The sequence below is a fragment of the Talaromyces proteolyticus genome (genome assembly GCF_021365285.1).
Source record: "Talaromyces proteolyticus strain PMI_201 chromosome Unknown BGW36scaffold_7, whole genome shotgun sequence".
Classification (NCBI taxonomy): Eukaryota; Fungi; Ascomycota; class Eurotiomycetes; order Eurotiales; family Trichocomaceae; genus Talaromyces; species Talaromyces proteolyticus.
The window spans coordinates 1,515,001-1,536,960 of NW_025764283.1; the positions used below are offsets into that span (position 1 = coordinate 1,515,001).

At 47.1% G+C, this 21,960-nt stretch overlaps 10 protein-coding genes across 10 annotated transcripts; 4 read left to right on the forward strand and 6 right to left on the reverse strand.

Moving 5' to 3' along the window:
- The first annotated feature begins 17 nt into the window (after positions 1 to 17).
- BGW36DRAFT_187083 (FAD dependent oxidoreductase superfamily) lies at positions 18 to 1,565 on the forward strand. The gene is made up of 3 exons (XM_046209757.1): positions 18 to 226; positions 289 to 902; positions 957 to 1,565. Exons 1-3 carry the CDS (start codon positions 186 to 188, stop codon positions 1,421 to 1,423), a joined length of 1,122 nt encoding a protein of 373 aa, XP_046071368.1. The 5' UTR covers positions 18 to 185; the 3' UTR covers positions 1,424 to 1,565.
- Positions 1,566 to 1,707: 142 nt separating this feature from the next.
- On the reverse strand, positions 1,708 to 2,990 carry BGW36DRAFT_360269 (uncharacterized protein; the record flags this gene model as incomplete). The annotated part of the gene is made up of 4 exons (XM_046214158.1): positions 1,708 to 2,140; positions 2,199 to 2,770; positions 2,849 to 2,866; positions 2,931 to 2,990. The coding sequence occupies 4 exons, from the start codon at positions 2,988 to 2,990 to the stop codon at positions 1,708 to 1,710; spliced, it is 1,083 nt and encodes a 360-aa protein (XP_046071369.1).
- A 1,216-nt stretch (positions 2,991 to 4,206) lies between these two features.
- On the reverse strand, positions 4,207 to 4,976 carry BGW36DRAFT_187212 (putative TRAF-like signal transducer). Its single transcript, XM_046209758.1, has one exon. The coding sequence runs from the start codon at positions 4,880 to 4,882 to the stop codon at positions 4,328 to 4,330; it is 555 nt and encodes a 184-aa protein (XP_046071370.1). The 5' UTR covers positions 4,883 to 4,976; the 3' UTR covers positions 4,207 to 4,327.
- Positions 4,977 to 5,680: 704 nt separating this feature from the next.
- Positions 5,681 to 6,469, forward strand: BGW36DRAFT_397984 (putative SNARE complex subunit; the record flags this gene model as incomplete). Its single annotated transcript, XM_046218350.1, has 1 exon — positions 5,681 to 6,469. One exon carries the CDS (start codon positions 5,681 to 5,683, stop codon positions 6,467 to 6,469), a length of 789 nt encoding a protein of 262 aa, XP_046071371.1.
- An 85-nt stretch (positions 6,470 to 6,554) lies between these two features.
- BGW36DRAFT_187240 (uncharacterized protein) lies at positions 6,555 to 7,471 on the reverse strand. Its single transcript, XM_046209759.1, has 4 exons — positions 7,348 to 7,471; positions 7,017 to 7,256; positions 6,757 to 6,911; positions 6,555 to 6,664 (listed from the first exon to the last, which is right to left on the reverse strand). Exons 2-4 carry the CDS (start codon positions 7,171 to 7,173, stop codon positions 6,641 to 6,643), a joined length of 336 nt encoding a protein of 111 aa, XP_046071372.1. The 5' UTR covers positions 7,174 to 7,256; positions 7,348 to 7,471; the 3' UTR covers positions 6,555 to 6,640.
- A 969-nt stretch (positions 7,472 to 8,440) lies between these two features.
- Positions 8,441 to 9,483, reverse strand: BGW36DRAFT_187278 (uncharacterized protein). Its single transcript, XM_046209761.1, has 2 exons — positions 9,094 to 9,483; positions 8,441 to 9,000 (listed from the first exon to the last, which is right to left on the reverse strand). The coding sequence occupies exons 1-2, from the start codon at positions 9,373 to 9,375 to the stop codon at positions 8,674 to 8,676; spliced, it is 609 nt and encodes a 202-aa protein (XP_046071373.1). The 5' UTR covers positions 9,376 to 9,483; the 3' UTR covers positions 8,441 to 8,673.
- Positions 9,484 to 10,189, reverse strand: BGW36DRAFT_187272 (uncharacterized protein). The gene has a single exon (XM_046209760.1). It carries the CDS (start codon positions 10,058 to 10,060, stop codon positions 9,593 to 9,595), a length of 468 nt encoding a protein of 155 aa, XP_046071374.1. The 5' UTR covers positions 10,061 to 10,189; the 3' UTR covers positions 9,484 to 9,592.
- A 1,547-nt stretch (positions 10,190 to 11,736) lies between these two features.
- On the forward strand, positions 11,737 to 13,105 carry BGW36DRAFT_451897 (uncharacterized protein; the record flags this gene model as incomplete). Its single annotated transcript, XM_046221832.1, has 2 exons — positions 11,737 to 12,433; positions 12,499 to 13,105. 2 exons carry the CDS (start codon positions 11,737 to 11,739, stop codon positions 12,639 to 12,641), a joined length of 840 nt encoding a protein of 279 aa, XP_046071375.1. The 3' UTR covers positions 12,642 to 13,105.
- A 4,604-nt stretch (positions 13,106 to 17,709) lies between these two features.
- On the forward strand, positions 17,710 to 19,089 carry BGW36DRAFT_381018 (putative N-acetyltransferase family protein). Its single transcript, XM_046216382.1, has 2 exons — positions 17,710 to 18,330; positions 18,390 to 19,089. Exons 1-2 carry the CDS (start codon positions 17,885 to 17,887, stop codon positions 18,949 to 18,951), a joined length of 1,008 nt encoding a protein of 335 aa, XP_046071376.1. The 5' UTR covers positions 17,710 to 17,884; the 3' UTR covers positions 18,952 to 19,089.
- BGW36DRAFT_381020 (amino acid/polyamine transporter I) lies at positions 19,090 to 21,773 on the reverse strand. The gene is made up of 7 exons (XM_046216383.1): positions 21,472 to 21,773; positions 21,305 to 21,375; positions 21,093 to 21,206; positions 20,930 to 21,012; positions 20,460 to 20,861; positions 20,082 to 20,407; positions 19,090 to 20,008 (listed from the first exon to the last, which is right to left on the reverse strand). The coding sequence occupies exons 1-7, from the start codon at positions 21,598 to 21,600 to the stop codon at positions 19,544 to 19,546; spliced, it is 1,590 nt and encodes a 529-aa protein (XP_046071377.1). The 5' UTR covers positions 21,601 to 21,773; the 3' UTR covers positions 19,090 to 19,543.
- Positions 21,774 to 21,960: the final 187 nt, after the last annotated feature.

Consider the following 21,960-nt stretch of genomic DNA (forward strand, 5'->3'; position numbering starts at 1 on the left):
TATAAAGTTGACATTATGACTCCGATTAACTTTGCGAGTCACGAGCCATAGCAGGCTGCGCGATTGGGATGATTGAGATGGCAGCCTGAATCGAAATATTTTTACACTCGTCTATACATAGCCTGGTGTCTCGCTACCTCGGCCTCGTCTGAACACCCTCGACATCATCTTAGGTATACACCAACATGCCCAAAGCTATACCCCCAGAAACAATCGTCGTAATCGGGTATGATCAATTCTTGTCCCCTCAGTTACTCCATGTTCATGAACCCTCCTTAACCAAACCAGTGCTGGCGTCATTGGCCTCTCCGCGGCCCTCCTCCTTCAGTCCACCCTCCTCCCCTCGCAACGCATCGTGATCATCGCCCGAAACCTCCCTCACACCGAGTCCATCAACTACGCCAGCCCATGGGCTGGTGGGCACTACCGCCCCGTCCCTGGAACAACCGCACAACTAAAGCAAGAATCCCAATGGGCACGGCACACATACCAAACCTTCGAACGCATCGCAGCCGAGGACATCTCCGCCGGCGTACAATTCATGCGGGGCATCGAGCATTTTGAATCCCCTTCTCCAGAGTACGTGGACGTAGCGCTCGACGTGAATAGCTCTGTATATGCACACCTCAGCCCGTCTTTCCGACGTATCTCGCAAAAGGAGCTTGCGGACGAACAGGTGAAGCTGGGAATTACATATTGGACTTATTGTGTCAATACGCCTGTTTATCTAGGCTGGCTCCTAAGGAAGTTTCTTCTTGGGGGCGGTGTGGTGAAAGAGTATACGTTGGCTTCTATTGACGAGGCTTTTGCGCTCGGCGCCAGTGATGGTGGGGGAGTAGTGAAGGCTGTGGTTAATTGTTCTGGCATGGGGTTTAATGATGAGAAGAGTTTTATTATCAGAGGTATGTCCACCTGTTCTCATTCTTCTTTTTCGTGCCCATACTTAGGTATTTCAGGTCAAACATGTCTCGTGCGTAACCCCATCTCATACACTTTAACCCGGCAGGGCGCGGACGGAACTTGGTCATTCGCCATCCCACGTCCTTTGATGGGAGGCACTGTCATTGGCGGCACAAAGCAACCGGGTGACTGGAATCCACATGCACGTGCCGAAATCAGGGAAACGCTGCTACGGAATGCGTCGAAATGGTTCCCGTTTGAGGGCGGGGAAGGTGGTGAATTCGACGTTATCCGTGATATTGTCGGACGAAGGCCGGCTAGGGAAGGAGGGTTGAGGGTGGAGATTGAGAGGGTTGATGTGGTTGCGCCGGATACTATGCATGGCCAGAAGAAAGAGGGTAAATCTGTGGTGCATGCGTACGGACTTGGGGGTAGGGGGGTGGAGTTGTCCTGGGGGGTGGCAGAGGAAGTCAAAGCGTTGATGCTGAGGGAAGGACTTATTGCAGAACGAGCTGCGCTGTAGATATATGCTAAGGATGACATGATACCAGGCTTGTACATATATCAATTGATGTTATGTAGATATGAGAAAAGCAACCCAACCCGCTCACAGATGCTCAGCGCTGTATTGCCTTTATCCTGTCCCTATAAAAAGTGTCTTTTTGTCCTTGCAAATGACCGCCATGTTCTAACCTGGCTTATAAAAATCGCAATGTATGGTATTCCCCGGTTCATGATACTCATGTCAAATAGCAACTCAAAGTGGAATAAAAAGGAGAAGGAAATGTATTCTTTCAAGAAAACTTTTTAGCCATTAGCCTGTACCTCTTGGAAGCCTCCCCCCTGCTCTCCATGCAACAAGGCTAATCGTTCTTCTTCTTTCTGCTGACGCAAGCGCTCGGTTTCCTTACGCAAAGCTTCCAGGTTCCATGCACCTTCGTTGTTGTCGTCCCCGTCGGACTCTTCCTCATCGCTGTCGCCGGAAGGACGCCAGTTGCCAGATTCGAAAAGCATACGACCGGTCGCCTCCTTCGCTTTTTGAGCTTCTTCCTCTGCGGCCTTTTTGTCGAGGCGTTTCTTCTTCCATTCTGCAAACGACTCGGGTGTCACTGGCGTCAGTGTTCCGGTCAGCTTGTGTCGTTCCGACTCTAGCCAGTCCTCTAGGGTCAGGGTGTGGAGAGGTGATTTTTCCATCAAGGCCTTCTCGGCGGCGCGTTGTTCCTTTGTTTTAAGAACAAATCTAGAGATCTTGTCAGAACTGCCAATTCTTTTTTTAGGGTAAAAAAATAGTAACCAACCCTGGTGGTAGCGCGTGTCGGTACATGCACTTATCACCCCCATTCGGACACGTCCAGAACCAACCATATTTCTGATTCTCGACCGCCTCGATAAAATGCTTGCAGACCTTCTCAGTAGTCGTCCGTGGGTTGCCGTGCTTGCTCAGCACCACATCGCGGAGCTTGTTCTCGTCCCACTGATCCATCGTATCCTTATCCTTGGTATCAGCGGCAGCTTCCGCATCTCTCGAGTCAGAATACAAGTCCCTCTTAACCGCCTTGCGCTCTATACTGAGATCGTGGCTGAATTTGCATTTCTTGCCCTTCTCGCAATGGCCTTGCTTGTGAAACTGGCAAACAATAGTCTTGGGATCGACTCCAAAGGGCACTTTTTGTACTTGAACGGGCTTGAAGAGCTCTGCAGTCTCTCTCTTGGCTTGTTCGGCAGCGGCCTTCTCGGCCAGGCGCCTCTCCTTTTCGGCTTCTTTCTTCTTTTCCTCGGCGTTCTTGCCGTGCTTGCTTTGGGCTTCTAATTGGGCGATTTGTTTGCGGGCGGCTCCTCCTTTTTTCTTATCAGATGTCAATACTCCGGTCTTTCATGGTATATTTGCTGCCTGTTGAATTGCAAATGGGTAGGGTAGGCAGGTTGGTGGTGTTCAAATGAAACGTACATTTTTCATACCAAAAGTCTGTCATAAGCGCAAGTCAGTCGACAGTCCTCAGAAACAAAACGAAAAAGGATAGCTATCTTACCTTATCTTCCACACTCGCCTTCTTCTTCTTCGGCTGGTCTGCTACCTTCTTTGGCGGCATCTTCGCGACTGCTCTCCTCTCGGGGCTGTATCAAAACTGTATACAAAAAAGAACCCCCGCGCTCGCATATGCAAAAGTCGGGCCGCGGGAAAAAAAAAAGAAACAATCGTGGTGTCAATGTACAACGCTAAATGCAAGAAATGACTGAGGTCACCCAGTTCCACGACTGATGGTCAGGCCTTGCACTTTTTGCTCGACGACGAAGAGCGAGTTGTAACTTGTGGGCTGCTTGGGGCCTAGTCTCGCGCCTTGGCCAATTACTGCCTGAGGCTGCCGTGGCGGGGAAGATTCTGCGCGGGTCACGTGCTGATGATATCATTGGTTCTACATATATTATATAGTACCAGTATAGTACAGTGTATATTGTATATGAGTATATACATTCATTCATTCATTCATTCATTCTCATTACTCAGTAGTAATAGCAGTAGTATACGGTTTGCTGCAATCAGCGGGTATATTCGTAAATCATGACACCAACGACATCGTCAGTAAGCCAGTAGAGAACTATAATTTTGTCCCCTCGCGGCCACCATCGCTTAATCGCCGCGGCGGCATGTCACTTGCTGAATTCGCAGGTCGTACTGGGCCTGTGCTAGGTCCGGCCGCTGCGCTGCCAGATCCAAGTCGTTGACTCTGCTGCAAGCGCGGGTTCAGAAGCCAGTGTATTTGCATGCGAATTGTGTTGATTGCAGCACTCGTATGCGCCATGTCCTCCTTGATCCGCATACTTTCGTTCAGAATAGCCATGCTGGCCCGGGCATCGAGATCTGTGATAGCATGCGAGAGTTGAGAGACCTCCTCGCGGAGAGATTCGTGCAGGGACAAAAGATATGTCATCGCCGTAGACGAGGACATGTTGGATGATCGATCAACATCTTCCAGCTCCCCCAAATGGGGCTCTAGTGGGCCTTCATTCCCAGCAGATGCCTGTTGGTCAGCCCGGATTTCGGGCCTGATTCGAGCACTCTCCATCAGGGTTGAGCGAATGTTTGCAATTCCGTCTTCCAATATCTCATTTCTTTGGCGTACTTGTCTGATCGCCATATCAAGCGAATCGATGCGTGAGTTTTGTGCCTCAATATACGGGCCCATAGTAATCAAGGGGCAACTCCGTTCATGTGCCGTCAATTCGGTGCGTTTGAACTTGGCGCTGCAGCCGTACTTGGACGCTTGACACTGATGTATAGCCTCTGGACAAGTCTCCACGTGTTCTTCCAAAGCACTGCGGAATACCAAAGCATCACAATCAGGGCATTTTGTACGTAAGCTTGGACAGAATTCATTCTGATGATCCTGTAAATTAAAACAGTTAGCAGGTATTGAGACAGACCCGTTTATAGGGAACCCACTTCCAAGTCCTGCTCCATCACGCCCTCCTCGCACGCTTCACATCGCAGAACCATATGCATACACTTCCTTTCGGCTGTCATGTTTTTCTTGCGTGTCTTCTGTGTACATGTCAAGCTTGGACATTCCAGCAACCTGTAGTCGCAGTGCTTATCCACATGCAACTGCACATGTCCTCGAGACATGACCTCCTTACATCCCTCGCCCGAATACGGGCATCGTACTTGGACATCATCACACATGTTGATTAATATGCGCGGCACGTTACCGAAGATCTCGCTTGCTCGAGAACGACACGACGGGCAGCGGAAGTTGCGTGGATCGGAGTTTGCAGATGTGATAGCATCATTCAAACACTTCTGACAAAAGACGTGGTCGCATTGCAGTCGTAACGGTCTGACGAACGGACAGTGGCATATCGGGCACATCAGATGTTCATCGTATTTGGAGACATACTCCAATGCCCGGAGGTCGACGACCTCCTCTACCCCGCGGTTTGGATCCATCGATTCCAAGGGATTGAGCAGCTCGCTGGTGTCCATGGTAATAGGCACATGGGCGGCCTGTCCTTATATACTCTCACCCCTTTTCAAGCTGCGTGCTGTTACACAGATATGGTCTGGCTGGGAGACCGATCGGTACCACTGGGATTGCCGAGCTTGAGACCTGGACGAGAATGGTCGGAGCGACGGTGGGCCGGTAACTGAAACGATGCAAGCACCTTTCTTTTTCAGGTGCAGATCTTAAGACACATCCGGGAGAGCAGAAAGGGGTGTGCGGTGCAAATCAGGGATGGACGTATAGAGGAGTAGTGATTCCAAATAGCAACCAGAGCAAGAGCAGTCATCGAGCGTAATACTGTATGTAGTACTAGGCTCGGAATCCTGGCTAGCCTCCTGCCACAGCCGCCCGCGAATCGGGACGCAGCATTCCCGCGCATGCCCGGATCCAGCGTCCAGTGCAGGCGTCAGTCCCCATACACCTCCAGAACACTCTCATTCAACAACGACGACGACGACGACGACGACAAATTCCTGCAGTCGCACTCATCGCCCTCGTCGGACTCGCATTCCAAACGCGATTTTTCCAGAACTCCCACCGAAATTCTCTCCATTCCTTAGCCACCCTGCTAAGCCACAGAGATCGCGGCAGCCTGCAGTGCACAATCCGGCCTCGTTTCAGATCTAACAGCCTTCAGCCTGCGAACAATTGGCTTAGTAGCATTACTTGCATCTCTATCGGCCTGGTCCATCCCAGCATTCCTCGGCACCACATCTCCGAAAACCAACCGCATCGTTACATCTGCAAATAGATCATCTGCTCGCAACAAAGCATCCAACATGACCAATCCGTCTCAGCTATTCCTCCTTGCAGACCACATCAAGCTCTCCCTCCTCGAGCGACAACGAGCGATCTCGCTGGACTTGGAGCCAAACACACAAGACGGGGAGATTTCAAGGTCGCTCGAGTCGTTACGCGATGGGCTGGAAGGGCTGGAGAATGATAGTAATCTAGACGCCGATGCACAGGACCAGATCACGAATCTACGCACCCAATACGACGATCTCGCGTCCCATTTTTACGGTGAGAACGGGCCCAGCGATGCTACACTACAACCCAACGACCCGTCTCTAGGGCCGGACTTTGCCCATGCCACTCGTGGAAGCAACCTGCAGCAGCCTGTCCCCCAACATCCCGTATCCAAGTCCGTGCGATTCACGGATTCCGATCATACCGATGAAGAATACGAAGCGAATCGAGCTGCACTACTTCAGCCATACCGCGATGACCCTTCGCCCAATAATCAGTTTGACGCCAGCGAATTGAGCAATCAGCAGATCCATGAGCATCACCAGCAGGTCCTGCAAGAGCAGGACTCACACCTTGACCAGCTAGGGGAGTCGATTGGACGCCAGCACCAGCTAAGTATTCAGATCGGCGATGAACTCGAAGGCCAGGTCGCGCTGTTAGACGATGTCGACAACCATGTCGACCGTCATCAGGGACGGATCGACACTGCTCGTCGTAGGTTAGACAAGATCCGGCGGAAGGCCGGAGATAACTGGAGTCTTATGACGATTGTTGGGTTGATTATTGTGTTGGTTATCCTGATAGTGATTCTCAAGTAGTTTTCTTTCTTTGCTCAGTCCTCAGTGACTGTTTGGGACCGAGTTGCATCAAGCTGCATTTCATATGTTTACATTTCATATACTTATTGACGAATATGCCTGGCGTTGGGAATGGAATGATCAATTGATGTTATTACCGTATCACAACCAAGCACTCCTTCAAATATCAAGCTAGCTGTCCGATCTCATCCACCCCTCATACTCAATTATCGGATTCCCAACTCACCCCATCACTTTTTCCCCTTAACAACCTTCTCCTCCCTCTTCTCCTCCTTCCAAACCTCCACATCATCTTGACTCGCCCCAGTCTCCCCCCGATCCGCCTTAACGCCGGCCTCACTCTCACTCGCCAGCTCCTGTTTCCAGTACCTCTTGCCCTGTTTCGCCTCACTCAGACTCTGCTCTTTCAGCCGTTCGTACTCTTCGTTGACATTATCTCTGTCTGTACCATAAAACCCAGGCGTTAGCACAGTCCAGAATACCCCGGGCGACATGTAACAATTTGAAGCACAACATGACAATTGATAGTGGCATGGTATGTACATACTCGTATCCCCTTCTTTGAGCGCATTCTGTGCCGCCGAGGTTGAAAATGCGGATGTCAGAGGTGGGGGGATTGCTTTGCCTGCTGGCGCCGTTGTAGATGAGGTAAGTGGACGGAGTAGCGATGCTGCTTGTCGGCGGAGAGTTGGGAGGGCGGCCATTTTTTTAAGAAAAATTAATGCTAATAAGAGAGGTTTTGATTCATATGTTCGATTATTAGGCTCAGAGACGAGGTTGGAGTGGTCTGGATAGTTGAATAACGATGTCAGGCTAGCCTTTGCTCAGTATATATATATATACCATATCGCTTTTTGTAAAGGGCTGTGATGACTGACTTGCTCAGCTTCGGTCAAATCGACTCGTGGCAAGAGTAGTAGATATAACCAGACAATCAAAACGAACTTGAAATGTACCTATATGTAGTTGAAATAGATGAATTTACTGCAATGCATTCGTTGCGTGATCTCTGTGCTCTTTAACGGCTGCAGCCAACGTCGTCGCTTTGACGTCATACACGCCACCTACCAATCACCGCCGCGACATCACGTTAGTAATCGATTGATGGGCTAATTATTATATTAGTTATAGGTATATCAAGTTGGTTTCTACTGTATGGACTGGTAAGGCGAAATGAGGTATGAAATCGATTTATGTTCGACGGTCGACACTATCAACACGGAATGCAAACGGAAAGAAAGAAAATAGCGAAGGTAAGAGACAATGCAATACATGATAGTAAACAACAGCTATGATATATCGGTATATGACTGAACCCAGTGAACTCCTCTCCACGCAGACCAAAGGCCTGTGGCCCTGCTTCACCCAACAATCCATGTCACCCCAACCGCCATCCCAAACCAATGGATATCCGTGTAGATAAAGACATGAAGCGAAATAAAAGTAAAAAGTTAGGGCTGGCCTGATGCCCAGATATCGAGACAGTATGCTGAAAAAAATTCACAACCCAACAATGCAGACATTTGTATCGTTTCCAACGTCTAGTCCCCGAGGGAAATCACAAAGAAACATTCCACAGAAAACCATTCCGCCTAGCAAACCAGCAATGATAATGAAAAATAAACACAGGTAAAATGACGACATGAGAGGAATAGAATATCGTAGAAGTGACGTCCCACATATCAAAAGTTGCCAGAACCCAAGTAATCAAACGAAAAAACTCCCAACACTGAGGCATGCGCTGTGATATTAAACATAATGGCAGACACCACCGGGCTTTCTATACACCATAGCAGCAGTCGTGCGCCAGGCCGAAACAAACGAGTTTTTGGTATATATCCATCCCTCCCGAAACAGAAAACTTCAAGACACCGGCACCAAACTTAAAAAAATGTCGAAATGCTATAAACGCTTGCGCTGTCGCTGACAATCAAATTTTTTTTTGTCTCGCTCTGCAAAACCATCCGAGGTCTAAAAGAGAAGAATATTCTTGTCGTCATCAAATAAAAAATATATACAATTTCGATGCGGATTTTTCTTTTCCAAAGAGGTCGCAAAAGAGGGTAGTCGTCGAGACCAGAGAGAGAATAAACCCAGGATGGTGTAGATGAGGACGCCAGCGACGATTGAAACGCAAGATACACAAAGGCATGCCTCATGATGAAAGAATATGTACTGGTTTCTGGAACAACCTTTGCAGTGGTTTACCACCGTCGCTGGCTCTGCACCATACCTGGGTTAATGGACGTCGGAGGGCTGGACAAGGTGACCCCCGTCTGAGGGTTAACGATAGGAATGACTTTCCGGGTACGGGAAGCAGCAGGCTGCTGGAAGTGCATGGCATTAATATTATTATTAATCGCGGCCGCGGCAACGTTGTTGACATATGATGTTGTTGACGGGCCAGGAGAGAGCGAAACGCTTGGCGTCACCTGTTGAGCTGGCTGGATCTGGTGCTGCAGAGGCGATGAGTCAGGAGATCCGCTCGAGAGAGACGAGCGATCCGAGACCGACGAATGGATTGAATGCAGCTGCGTTTGCAGTCAGTACGGAGATCAAATCATCAGGCTCCTGGTGTAGGAATATCCCCATAGAGGAAGGGAGGGATGTTGGGCTCAACAAACATCGTCTTCTGTAAGCAAGTTGGGGCAGAATTCCAGATCATCATCCAAGTCAAAAGAGCGGCCAGCTTCGAAGCGCAGACGGAAAGCTGTGACTGTGGGAGCCTCGGCCAATTCCCTCATGCTCTTCACACCGCGGAACTGCCTCTGGGTGTTCTGAGAAGCCATGCGAGGCCCTCGCCGCCGACCGCCGTGGTGGTTGTTTGACTGCAGGTGAGCGTTGGCGGCATGCGTCTGCTGCTGCTGTTGCTGGTGGTGGTGATTGTAGAAGTATGTGGATGCCATGGCTGTTGTTGTGTTGGGTGTTTGTTTGGTACAATGGGACAAGCACAAAACAAAACAAGGCGAGAGTCGATTGGAGTCGAAGAGAAGGGAGAGATCGAGTGGTTGTAGTAGTGACAGAAGAGTGAATTATGGGGAGAGTGGTATGGAATGAATTACAAGGCAGAGAATGAGAATAAGCGTAGGAGACGGAGGCGGGTTGTGCGGGATGGATGAAGAGTCAAAAATAGTCGATGGCGGGACAGACGGTTGAGAGCGCAGGAGGGAGCGACTTATTGGGGGAAGCCATCGTGAGCCCGCGCCAAGAAAGTCCGAGAGGCAAAAGCCAGCGGGCCCACATGGCCCACTGGAAACAATGGGGCATGCAGTCCGACTGCGGCGAATGGGAGCGGCGATGCGGCGCAAGGACGGTATTATATTGCCTGCAATTACACCAGCCTGTGGTTTGGTTCCACCCTACTGGCTGGCTGGCGTCGCATCGTGCCTTGGCTATGCGTAATATACCTGTACCGCCACGATACGATATAGTCCACTTTTGAGCATAAATGACCAATGAATAACGCAGTAGGGATGCACTAGTAGCAAGTGCAGAGGCCAACCAAACACCGGCGTCCTCTAGGCTGTCGTGGAGTTCCCTCACTACCAATGACATTATGTCACTGTGGGCACTAAGTGGACCCGTATTCATCCGACAGCCAATAACCGAAACACATATTTTTGAGCCGGCCTCAAGCGGCGGCAGGGTTGCTTGTCGTCAGCCATGACGTTGATCCAACCAGCCTTCAGGGCGACTCGAATGTTCGTGATAGACTACTGTAGCTGCTGTATCGTAAGTAGCACGCATTGACGTCGGGTTGAAGATTCTACTGGCCCTTGAGCCCCCGACTAGCGCTAGAATGCTAGTGAGAAGTTGGAGGCAGAACACAGTGGCAGGGCTGTCTAGTGCTAAACGGGAATGCCGAATGCCGATGACGGAGAATTCCTGTGTAGGCTGTGTCGTACTCCATCGGTAACTGTTCAGTTGATAATAATAAATAATTGATCGATTTCATTTGCTAATCAGAACAAACGATGGCAGCCGCCACCAATCGCGGCAGCCGCAGTCTATGATCGATCATGAGCTTGGCTTAGACTTGGCTACAATTAGATGCTGATATGCTCCCTAGGGTGCCGCTGAGCCTCTGCAGCCCGTTCCTGCGCCTCCTGCTTGTGCCTCCTGGTCCCTGGATCGAAGGATGTGGAATACTCGGCAGAGCAGGAACGCCATGTTCGATGCCCCTTCATTTCATTATGGCCAGTCCGCTGGATTGCTGGATAATCAGGCGGCGAATCGGCATTCAATTTGGCTGTTTGTTCGTCTACGCCCCCTGCTGGCTCCTTGCTGCCGCCATGGATGAGTCACGTGTGTCGTGCAGGATCGGGGGCCAGGGAGAAATAAGCGGTCTGCGTGCACTGCACCACCAGAGCCAATCAAGCCGCTGACATCGCGGCCAGCTGACCTGAAAAACCCGAGGCAAGCCACAGCTTGTGCCCGATCGGGATTAGCTGAAGATGCCACTCCGCATCCATTGCGCTAACCTGAAACAGGCAAGATAATTGATCAGAAACCCTAAGCCGCTTTCAATCTGCCAGATTGTCAATAACTTGCCCAGTCCTTGTTCCACGTTTTATTAACAATTTAAAGTAGCCATCCAAACGGATTGTAAAGATTTGTCTAAAAAATTCACCGTGAAATGATAAATGTTGATGTCGCCCAACTCTTGCAGCTGAAACTGAATAGGATCAATATGTCGAACATATGTATTATTTCTGACGCTAAAATCAACCTTTCCCTGTGTCGTATTCGTTGCTTAATACTAATTCAGTGGGTGGTTGTCTATGAGATCAATAAATTCACTGCAGTTACACGTGATCAGCCATTCCTTTCATTCTATACCCCCTGTCGTATTTATTCGACATCTATTGCTTCGCAGAATTATATTAGTATAAATTTCTGGCCATGAATCGTATTCGTCGCTTAATAATTTCCTACGTGTGGATCTAGCTATCTATGAGACGATTCGGTTCACCAGCTATTAATTTGCATTCTATACCCTCCGTCGTATTTATTCGACATCTATTGCTTCGCACAATTATGTAATTACAAATGCCTTGTCATAAGTCCTGTTATGAGCAAAGCAATGTCTGAAGACAAAGATCTCTCACGCAAAATGTATAAATAGAGCAACAGGTCTGCTTTTGTGAAACCTGGAATCAAGCAAGCATTCAGAAACAATCTCTCTCCAATATTATATTCCTCATTTTAAAACCGCTTTCCAAAATTTATCATTTTGCTGGATCTCCTGCTCAGCACAGATCACCACAATGTCCTTGCCTGAGCCTGTTTCTTTTACCAAAACCTGGCACTCCAAGCCATACCCCTTCATTGACCCATCTCGCCCCGAGCTCTCTGCTGCCGGCAAGAACGTAGTTGTCACGGGCGGTGGCAGTGGAATCGGGAATGCTGTTGCCGTCGCATTCGCCAAAGCAGGCGCCAAGTCGGTTTCGATAGTGGGAAGAAGCGCCGACAAGCTCAAGCGCGGTGCGGAGAATATTCAGGGTGCAATCCTACCAAATGGAACCACTAAAGTCATCTCTGAGGCTGCCGATTTTCTTGTCAAAAGCCAGATTGACGCCGCTATCCAATCGATCGTTGCAAAGGTCGGCAAAATTGATGTCTTCGTGTCGAATGCCGGTATACTGCAGCAGCCGGGCCCGATTACCCCCTACAATGTGGACTTGTTTCTGTTCGGCGTGAGTGAGGGAATCCGCAGTGTGTTCAATGCCTTCCAGGCATTTCTTCCGGTTGCTGGTCCTGATGCCGTGGTGCTTAATACCTCTTCCTGTGTGGCGACTATAACTCCAGTCCCGGGTATTCCAGCATACGCAGTCAGTAAAGCGGCTACTTTGAAAGAGATGGAGTATTTTGCTGCGGAGAATTCGCATGTTCGTGTGGTTAATATACAGCCAGGATGGGTGACATCAGACCACAATGGACATATGGGGGAGGTTCGGGATTCCCGTAAGTCTCAATCTGAGCCTTTTGTTGTGTTTTCGTTCATTGCTAATAGTATTATAAAAACACAGCGGACCTCCCGGGCCAGTTCTATCTGTGGCTAGCTTCTGACGAAGCTAAATTCCTCAAAGACAAGTACGTTTGGGTGAACTGGGATGCGGTGAACATAATCAAACAAAAATTCACGAAGGAGCATTCCCGCGAGAATGTGTAGTATGATTTCTGTCGCCGAAGGCAACAAATATGGGAATTTGATATTCCAAGACTTCCATTAGGATAATGTGGACATTGATCAGGAGTACATGCTTGGTGAGGCCGGTGATGACGCTGTCAATTAGTTGGAGGCGATTGGGTTGGTGGTATGGAGCTTGGATTTTCCATCGAGCTGACCATTCGGGACAGACGTTAAGGAGTTGGTAATCTGCTGCTGGTAGGAGAAGGACGACTACCTGGGCAAAAATGACAAGGAGACCTCGACGATACCTGGAGGATAGCGAGTACAAAGACCTGCCCACTACTAGGTGAAAGTTTGCAAAGGTTTAGTCAAAATGTCCATGGTGAGTTGAGGAATGCTGTAGACGTCTTATTTCAGATGGAACGATTTTAAAGCCCATTAGTATCACGCTTATTAGTTCTAGACTTTGTCATGGTAGTGATGTGTATCAAAGGTTTTTGGAGGAGAGGAAAGTACCTTTTACATGTAATATGTCAACGCTCTATTAAAACGGCCGTTTTAAGAGTTCGTGGGAGCTCGAGGCTTTACGTAAATGACAAAAGGGGATACCGGTTCAAATACGAATAAAGAAAGAGTATTCCAATTTCTGCCAGGCATTACAAGTTTAAGCTTTGTTTCTGGCAAACTTTTGGTTTCCTAAAGGGTCTTCATATGTGATAAATTGTTTATGCTTACCCTGGGTTGTTTTATCTCTACAAGCTATCGTATGGCTAACCGTGCAAATATTTGATATTTCGATGTATGATTTGACAATAAAGATTGAATGGGTTTCGTGATCGCTTGCGATGAGAGAGGAAAGCCTACAGGATTGTCGTTTTCAAAACCTGCGGGACAAAAGCCCTATTTTCAATAAAATACTCACAATACCACTACTACATCGAATATATACCGGGCATAAGCAAGATAACCAAGTCATGGCTAAGAAATCTAGCCCATATTAATTGATTTTGCCTAAGCTACTAATGACCATACTTCAAGAGGTCTTAAGACCTATAGAACAAATATGTGTGACGCTAGACTGCCCAGCATGTCGCCGCTTTATGCTCAACCTGGCTCCAGGATCGCGCTGAGCATGCCCCAGGTGGTCCCTTGGCCCCTTTTCCTAAGCATCGCCTCAATCTTGACGCATGACCCTTTTTTGCTCTTCGCCCCCGTTCCAACCCTCGTCCAGCCGCCACCTCATTTCATCCTCAGCTTGACAGCGTGGTTGTTGAACGGTCAAACGTCACCGCCATGTGTGATCAATTAATCAACCCATAAGACTTATTTTATTTTCAACAGTCAAAATTTTGGTATTTACTCTTCTATGCCTACGATAGCAAGTATATGGTCATTTCAAGATATCGGTCAGAGTCTTCAGTAAGCAATTATTCATGGGGATTTTTTAACCAGACAACCCATAATATTCATAATCCACCACTATCTACGAGTTGGTATAATTAATATGACTATCAATGAGACAAATAGCTCTCTTTTATCATTATAATCTAGATCCATAAAGATCAAGCAAGGATTATTATCTGGCCCTGAATATTATATTAGCTAATATCCATTCATATAACCTATCCAATAAATGTCAGTGATATGTTCATACTAGAACCCCTTTCCATAATATAATAAGGGCTAATTTAGAAATCTAGGCCTTTATTATATTAGATGAATGCTACTTATTCCTTTCAAAAGACCCAATATATCTGATCTCAAATTTTAGATCTCCTGCTTTGTCTCACAATGACGTATCTCTGAGCCCCAACAATATTCTGTTGCCGAGCTGAGAAACAAGGAGGGGATAAGATATTTTCAAATCTCATGGAGCATGCCTCACGACATGTGATTGATGAGTTAGACTGATTACGTATAGCCTGGGAAACAAACCAAGCTTTGGATGATAAATGGCTTTTGATCATTGGCTTCTAAGGCCTTTAGTTCTAGACTTAGCTCAGCCTTTAAATAATAAATTTAAAAGCTCATAAATATCAACAGCACTAGATTATTGTTAAATAAGTAGATAGTAGGAAATATTAGAAAGCTAATAACTTATCACTATCTCCATTTTATAATCTGTATATTAAAGATTAAAGCAAAATAACCAGGTTCGCCTTATATATTGTGTTACGATCGGCACGTGGCTGAGTATGTGGTATCATTCAACTAGAATACTCAGCATAAGGAGTGAAATCGACTATGTACAGCCGCACGCCGCGGTTAAATAAAATGTGTGGGGCACATTCCGCTAACGGCACACGACATGCTAACCCGAACCCTAACCGTCTTAAGCATCCATGTCCGTTACTCAGGCATCCATATGCTGAGCCGGCCCTTCCAATCGACCCCGAGGCGGCCAAGGCACGGCACCTATATCAGTTCATGACCGGACGTGCCCCCGCTGGAGGCATACCTGCACCGAATCGGCAGGCGCGACACCCTCTAGTGTGGGGAGTGCTTAGAGGATGTAGAGACCGTGCCGCACCTATTGCTCCACTGCAGGCGGTGGCGGCGGCTGCGGGAGGCCAAGGCTAGCGGGCCCTCAGCAGCTGAAGGGACCCGGAGGGCCGATTGATGGGAGTGGGAAGTAATAGAGGAGGCGAGGGGCCTAGGGGGACCCTAGGGGGAATGGTGATAGCTCTGGGCGGCCTGCCATCGGTAGGCAACGCCCGCGCGTTTGGCTCCTAGGAAGGAGGCTGGGGGCCCCGCTAGCCCCTATAAGACCCCTAGCGCCTACTGAAACAAGACCTCATAGCTTATAGCTGGGTAAGGTCGTTAAACATGAATAAATAATAAATCAACGGTCGGATGCTGAATCTTTAACGCAGCTCTTCAAAGAGAGGGGGTACAGCCTATGACTTGCGTTCAACTCGCACTAGGCGTTCGTAAACATCCGATAGGTTCAATTGTCAGTTATTAGTTTCACGGCTTGGTAATAGTTCCGTAGCTGTAGCTAATAATCCCTGCCCTCACGTTTGGTCTGTACGAAGGATCCCTGTCTATTATCTCGCGGTTTAATTACAGATGGCCGGTGACCGCTGTCGTCCGTAAAAAACGGTGTGGCAACGATCACTATGGTCTCATTGAAAGTCGGAGATGCTGTAAGGACACCAGAGAATAGTGATAGCAATAAGCCTTATGAAACATGCTTAATTCGATTTTCTGTGTTTTGAAGAGGAAACAGCTAATATGGGAACATGCTCTACAATCATGTTTGTTTTACTATGGCAAAGCGTCGCAACAATTTCATTAGATCCAACGGAAGTTAAAATTAGAGTATAAATGGTTGGTTGCATGATATCTTCCTTTGTTATGTAGATCACTAGATAACCTCCTTTTGCTATTGATTGGTTTTCGATGTGGGCCTTGACTCCAACATCGCGCTAAGCATTCATAGACCTTCCGGATTATCACCGAAGGGGCATCCGATAGGCATACTTAGGCCGCCTTCGAGCTTTGCATTTTCCGCACTATCACTTACATCCCATGTCGGTCGCATTTTGACTCATCACAAGTCTACTGTAACCACAGTTGCTTTGACCAAATACTTGTCCTGTATTGTAAAACAACGATACAAGCTTTCACAGATCAGCCACAGTATTGATCTACTTTTTGAGTGATATTTAGAGGAGACAGATATTGTTTCGCTTCTAACCGCTTAGATATGTATATTGATACTTTATCTTGTTGTGACATGGTGGAGAACCGGGTTTCAAGGTCTCCGCACAGACCACGGAGTACTAGAAGGTAGTCAAAGCCGAGTCGAAGGCTACTGAGGCTATATGTATATAGGGAGATACAAGGCTTCCAGATAGAAACTGGGACTTGATTTAATTGAATATAGCTCTCCATAACTGGGAAAATCGTTGAAATTTCCAAAGTATGGCACAAGATCAAGCTTATACATGCGTATTTAGTATAAGCAGATGCTTGTGTACAGCGTCACCCTTCTTTCTAACTCGAGGTAAAGGCAGACCAATACCTAACGATCTAGCTGGCCAATCCAGTTGATTACACTTATTGTGTTGCGCACTTATTCAATGATGGAATTTGGTATTGATTTCGTGATTGCGCGATTTTATTGATGTAACATTCATCAATCCAATGTTGGATCGCGCGCCAACATCCCATGGGGAATGGCCATTTAAATATTTAGCAAAGAGCAGGGGTGGTGCATTTACAGAAATTTAAACCTAGGCATAATTACCGTAAGTACCGTAAATATACCAGATGTGTGGTATTACGATTCACGGAGTCCAGTAAGTGTAAAAGCTAATACAGTAAAATTCTAATATACGACATCGGATTTGGACACTAATGTGGGCTAGACCTGTCCTAGATCTAGGCCTAACATCTCGGCGAGCGTTGAAATCTACCCCGTACTGTACACTGCACTGATCAGGAGGATTTGCAGTAGGTCGACAGACTTACAACTTACAAATTGTGAATACCGTGCTGCTGAGCAAGGCCCTAAAAGGAAAGCAGTCGACTAAAGTTGTAAGCCAACAACGTTATGTAGTCGACCTCCGTACTTAGTTATGTAGTTACTCATGTGTAACCTTGAGTATATCTAAACGTAGTAAAGCGTTAATCTAAAATCCTACCAAGTATCTTAAAATTCTTAAATATCGATTTTATCATTACGCGTTACGAGGCTTTAATTAGTCTGTACCCAGAGTGAATAGCGTTTTGCATCGCTACGAATACCTAGTAAACCGTACGTAATATGGACGACGCTAAGCTACCTTTAGGACTGCTAGCAAGGTGTTTATTAGTAGAAGTTGTACGTTGTAAGTTGATAACCCACTTCAAATCCTCTTTATTAAAGCTGCAATCCTTCCTGGGGCCTGTATATCAGCGGTTTCCTGTTAGTATGTCAAGATCCTAGAATCGACTAGGCCTTGATGATCTTGGCTTATAAAATGGAACAGTTCTCGCAGCGTACAGCATTAGATCTTGTTACCATTGGACCGGATATTAGATCACCTAGCGCGACATCGTGATTCTTTTCGGAAAAAAACAATGATGAAAACTACGCAGAGCTTTACAGGTACGGTGATATATTATACGCTTGGTCTAAAAACAATTGTGAGGGTTGCACGCGTGGGGGACCTTTTTCCTTCCTGCTTTCTTAAAGTCTTCCCTGTTCTATACTCTGTAGAAATTCGACGCTTGTCCAAGGGAAAAAATAAAAGGGAAATACAACTAAAATTAGCTTTCCTAGCAGACTGAAGGCCATGGAAAAGCCGGAATGGGCGCAACGCCAAACCTATACCCTCAAACAGCTCCACCAGTATTTTGATCGCATCGCTTTGCCACCAACAGTCCGGACAGCCTTACTTTCGGGTAAAAACACAGTAGATGTTGATAAACATGATGAAAAGACTCGGTTGGATTTGTTGACTACACTACAACGGTACCACCTAGCAGCTGTTCCATTCGAGAATGTCTACCTTCACTACTCAACACACCACACTATCTCTATCGATGAACAGGAGCTATTTCACAAAATCGTCGAGCGGGGTAGCGGCTATGGGGGGTATTGCTTGGAGAACAATGGGCTCTTTGGAACTGTCTTGCGCAGCTTGGGCTACAACGCGTATTCAGCGGGGGCTCGGGTGAACGAGGCGGCGCAGCCGGTGGCAGCCGGGAAGAACTGGAAGGGCCCTAAATTCGATGGTTGGTGGGTACCCCCCCCCTACTTCGGGTTTTAAGCCGATACGCCTAACTAGACGGCGATAGGAATCATATGGTGAACCTGGTGACGATTGGTATAAACCAGTATCTGGTTGACGTGGGGTTTGGTTCCAACGGACCACACTCACCTATCCCTCTGGTGGCGGGGAAGACTTTCTTCAATTATGGCAAGCAGACCGGTCGTCTACGTCAAGGAACCCTGCTCCAGCACGTCAACAGCAGCCATCAGCAGGAGCTGTGGCATTACGAGTTTCAGAATGGAGATGAAACTGCGCCGTGGACTCCCGCCTATGCCTTTACTGAGGTTGAATTCACGCCGGATGACTTTGAGATCATTAACTTCTTCATGTCCACTCACAGATCCAGCTGGTTTACATTCTATGTTGTTCTCTCGCGCATGATATTAGATGATGCGGGCGAACAGATTATCGGTGACCTGACACTGTTCAACGACGAGGTTAGACGTCGCGTTGGTGGCACAGTAGAGCTGTTGCAAAAGCTCGAGTTAGAGGATGACCGTGTCGCGGCACTCGATAAATACTTCCAAATCCGCCTATCCAGGAGCGAACGGGCGGGAATCAAAAGGTCGGTTGCTCAGATTTTGTGATCATTATTGTGTGAAGTGAATAGAGACTATATGTATTTCTTGTTTCTAGTATTTTAATCATTACTAGCGTTCTTCGTGTGTAAATTCTAATTTCCCGAGTAGCCGAATGCTTCAGGCTATTTTGGTCTGGTCCGGCAAAGATAGCCGTATCACTTAAGAAATAGTATGCATTAGTTGCAAACCAATGTCTGAAGCTATGAACGAATACACTCTCCTATATTCACCTCTCGAGTGGCCTCTTGGGTCTTGGGCACTTGTAGCCCGTAGCCTGTGGGAATTTGGGCCCTATATGTCGGAAATTATTCTTGCTAATCATGGAAAATATCATACAAAGGAAGTGTCTGCTAAGTTTACGTGCGTTAGCCGCACGTGGTCATCTACAATCCACGAATGGACGGACAATTAGACTCCGATAAGATGGAGAAATGGGAGAATGAAAAGAATTTTCCATTAGCCACACAGGTAGATAGATATCTACAGGATGCCTAATATCAAGTCAGTAAAAATTGACAATGAAGGAATAGAAGAAATAGAGCAGATCTCATATCTTTTTTCGGGAATGAGTGTCTATATCAATTGATATAATACAGAATCAAGAGAAAGAACCATTAACAATTTGATCATCCAAGACAATCGGTGATTCAACAATGGGACCGTTATACTGATGGCGGCCGCGAATGGCGTACCAGCAGAGTCCAAGGATCATCTCACCGCCAAACACGACAATGGACCAATTCATATTGGTATTAGTCACTGGGTACATGGGAGGAAAGAAGGAAAAAGTGATAGAAATAATAAGGAAAAACATTGAGCAAGCGTTGACGAAGATGCCGAATGGACCCATGGTCCATGGTCCAAAGTCCACAGTCTCGCCGAGAATACGTTTCTTCAGGACCAGGCTGATGGCGATTAAATAGGAAGAGTAGAGACCGACAATAGTTAGCGATACAATTGCGTTGAACGCAGTGGTTGAGGCGATATTGATCACACAGATCAAAGCAGTGAGAGCGGTGCAGAGCAAAATGGAATTCATGGGAAGCGCAGTACGCTCGCTCACCTATATTTGCCGTAGTCAGTATGTTTTAACTATAAGTATATAGAGTGTAGGAGGAAATAATTATTCAACTCACATTGTTGATAATGTTCGAAAAAGGCGTACCACGGTCGCGCGCCAAAGCCCAGGTAAGGCGGGATGCAGAAGCCAGGAAACCGAAGCAGGCAGACATAACAAGGACGATCAAGATAGCAGTCATGATAGAAGTTCCCGCGTGGGAATTGGTGGCATTTTGAAACACCTCGATGAAATCGTAACCAGTGGGTGAGCTGAGCGCATCGTCTAAGTTGCCTATGCAGAACAAAAATACAAGGGTCATAGCAAGGCCCAGAAGGCCATTGATCATGACAGTGGATACCATACACCAAGGCACAATTATCGAGGCATTTTGGATTTCCTCCGCTAGAAAAGAATTTAGATCACTTGGAGAAGTTCAAAGGGGAGGGTGAATTACCCATATGGCATGGACCATCGTAGCCGATGAAAGGCAGGTTGGAACTCATCAAAGCAATAAACCACACCAAGCCATTGCTAGACCAACCGGATGAGTTCGCGAATTCGGTAAAGACGAATTCAGCAGAGCTGTGCGGAGCCAGGTAGACTAGCGGAATTAGAATGGCAAAGAAACCAACAATGTGAATAGATAGGATCAAGCCCTCGATCTTTGGTAGCAGTCGGGCAGCAATGGTGTTAACAAATACGACAACGATCAAGAAAGCGAACATAAGTAGCGTTCCTTGCCATCTTTCGATCACGTAGGAAGGCTTGTTGAGTACGAGGAGGCCCTGGATCATCGTGCCGGCGAAGTAAATAGCAGATGCAGTATTGGCCCACCATCCAGTCAAAGCACTCCACCCTGCGGAAAAATTAGAACAAAATACCCAAAACACGTAGTTATATGCTGGTAAATCTCTATCGGCTTACCAGTCAACCAGCTAAGGAAAACTTTGGATTTTTCAGGGGAGAGTTGAGCGACCCAGTGATACTGGCCACCGGAAGTAGGTGACCTTTCATAACCTTGTTAGAATCTTGACTCTCCTGATGGTTCATGCACTTGACAGGATAGCTTTGAGTAAGAATCTCTTACATTGAAGCCAACTCTCCCAATGAAGCAGCAGTAGCAAGGGTGCCAAAGAAGCAGAAAATGTATCCATAGACAAGCGAGACGGGCCCGCCATCCACCATAGCTGTGGTATTCGCACTGATGAGATTGCATTAGTTCAATAATCGACCATCGAACGACAATCGCGGGTGAATGTTATAAATTGATAAGAGCACTGAATCGCTGGGGTCGCTCACAAAAATACCGCCTCCCAAGTACACATCATCGTCGTTGTGAAACCCAGCATCGACAAGAATCCGTAAATTCGCTACAACGAAGTCATAATCGCATGTTAGCATACTAGAATAGGTGTTGAAAGTTGATCTTCTGGGTGACATCCTGCAATTTGAAGGAATGAACATACGTGAAATCGCTGCCGTTTTCCTAGCCTTGCCATATCAATCTCATCGCGACGTGTGAATCCCTTGCGACTGATATTTTGGGCTCCAGGCTGCTCCTGCACATCGATCTCCCTCATTTTGAAGGTCGACATGATTTTTAGTGTCGGAATGCGAACTTTCCCGTATAATTCTTGGTGGTTGGATTCTTATCTGACAAGCACACGATGGGAGGTAACCTCGAAAGTAGAGAGAAATACGGCTCTCCCTGTAGCACTAAATAAAACTAATAATGATGAGAGGAGGTGACAGTGGCACTAGATTCTAGACCAAGGACTGGACTAGAAAGAAACAAGGATTAAATAACGAAGGTTAGTGGTGATACCGTGATAGCGGGTAATTGGAACCACCACTTTCAGGGCATTAATTGTAATTTGATATTACATATTCTCGAAGTTAGCCTTGTATTATTCGTAAACTAAGAACGGAGTTAATGTCGTACGAGACAGGGATAT

What these genes read in the sequence shown, in the direction of transcription:
- BGW36DRAFT_187083 (XM_046209757.1), top strand. Translation starts at nt 186, where the DNA reads ATGCCCAAAGCTATACCCCCAGAAACAATCGTCGTAATCGG. An exon ending in GAAACAATCGTCGTAATCGG is followed by an intron (nt 227 to 288) that starts GTATGATCAATT and finishes TAACCAAACCAG; the next exon opens with TGCTGGCGTCATTGGCCTCT. An exon ending in GAAGAGTTTTATTATCAGAG is followed by an intron (nt 903 to 956) that starts GTATGTCCACCT and finishes TAGGTATTTCAG; the next exon opens with GTCAAACATGTCTCGTGCGT.
- BGW36DRAFT_187212 (XM_046209758.1), bottom strand. Translation starts at nt 4,882, where the DNA reads ATGGACACCAGCGAGCTGCTCAATCCCTTGGAATCGATGGATCCAAAC.
- BGW36DRAFT_187240 (XM_046209759.1), bottom strand. Translation starts at nt 7,173, where the DNA reads ATGGCCGCCCTCCCAACTCTCCGCCGACAAGCAGCATCGCTACTCCGT. An exon ending in GCTCAAAGAAGGGGATACGA is followed by an intron (nt 6,912 to 7,016) that starts GTATGTACATAC and finishes TTTATGGTACAG; the next exon opens with ACAGAGATAATGTCAACGAA. An exon ending in CTGGGGCGAGTCAAGATGAT is followed by an intron (nt 6,665 to 6,756) that starts GTGGAGGTTTGG and finishes ATTGAGTATGAG; the next exon opens with GGGTGGATGAGATCGGACAG.
- BGW36DRAFT_187278 (XM_046209761.1), bottom strand. Translation starts at nt 9,375, where the DNA reads ATGGCATCCACATACTTCTACAATCACCACCACCAGCAACAGCAGCAG. An exon ending in ACTTGCTTACAGAAGACGAT is followed by an intron (nt 9,001 to 9,093) that starts GTTTGTTGAGCC and finishes CTGCAAACGCAG; the next exon opens with CTGCATTCAATCCATTCGTC.
- BGW36DRAFT_187272 (XM_046209760.1), bottom strand. Translation starts at nt 10,060, where the DNA reads ATGAATACGGGTCCACTTAGTGCCCACAGTGACATAATGTCATTGGTA.
- BGW36DRAFT_381018 (XM_046216382.1), top strand. Translation starts at nt 17,885, where the DNA reads ATGGAAAAGCCGGAATGGGCGCAACGCCAAACCTATACCCTCAAACAG. An exon ending in GGCCCTAAATTCGATGGTTG is followed by an intron (nt 18,331 to 18,389) that starts GTGGGTACCCCC and finishes AGACGGCGATAG; the next exon opens with GAATCATATGGTGAACCTGG.
- BGW36DRAFT_381020 (XM_046216383.1), bottom strand. Translation starts at nt 21,600, where the DNA reads ATGTCGACCTTCAAAATGAGGGAGATCGATGTGCAGGAGCAGCCTGGA. An exon ending in GAAAACGGCAGCGATTTCAC is followed by an intron (nt 21,376 to 21,471) that starts GTATGTTCATTC and finishes ACTTCGTTGTAG; the next exon opens with CGAATTTACGGATTCTTGTC. An exon ending in TTTCGAACATTATCAACAAT is followed by an intron (nt 20,009 to 20,081) that starts GTGAGTTGAATA and finishes CGGCAAATATAG; the next exon opens with GTGAGCGAGCGTACTGCGCT.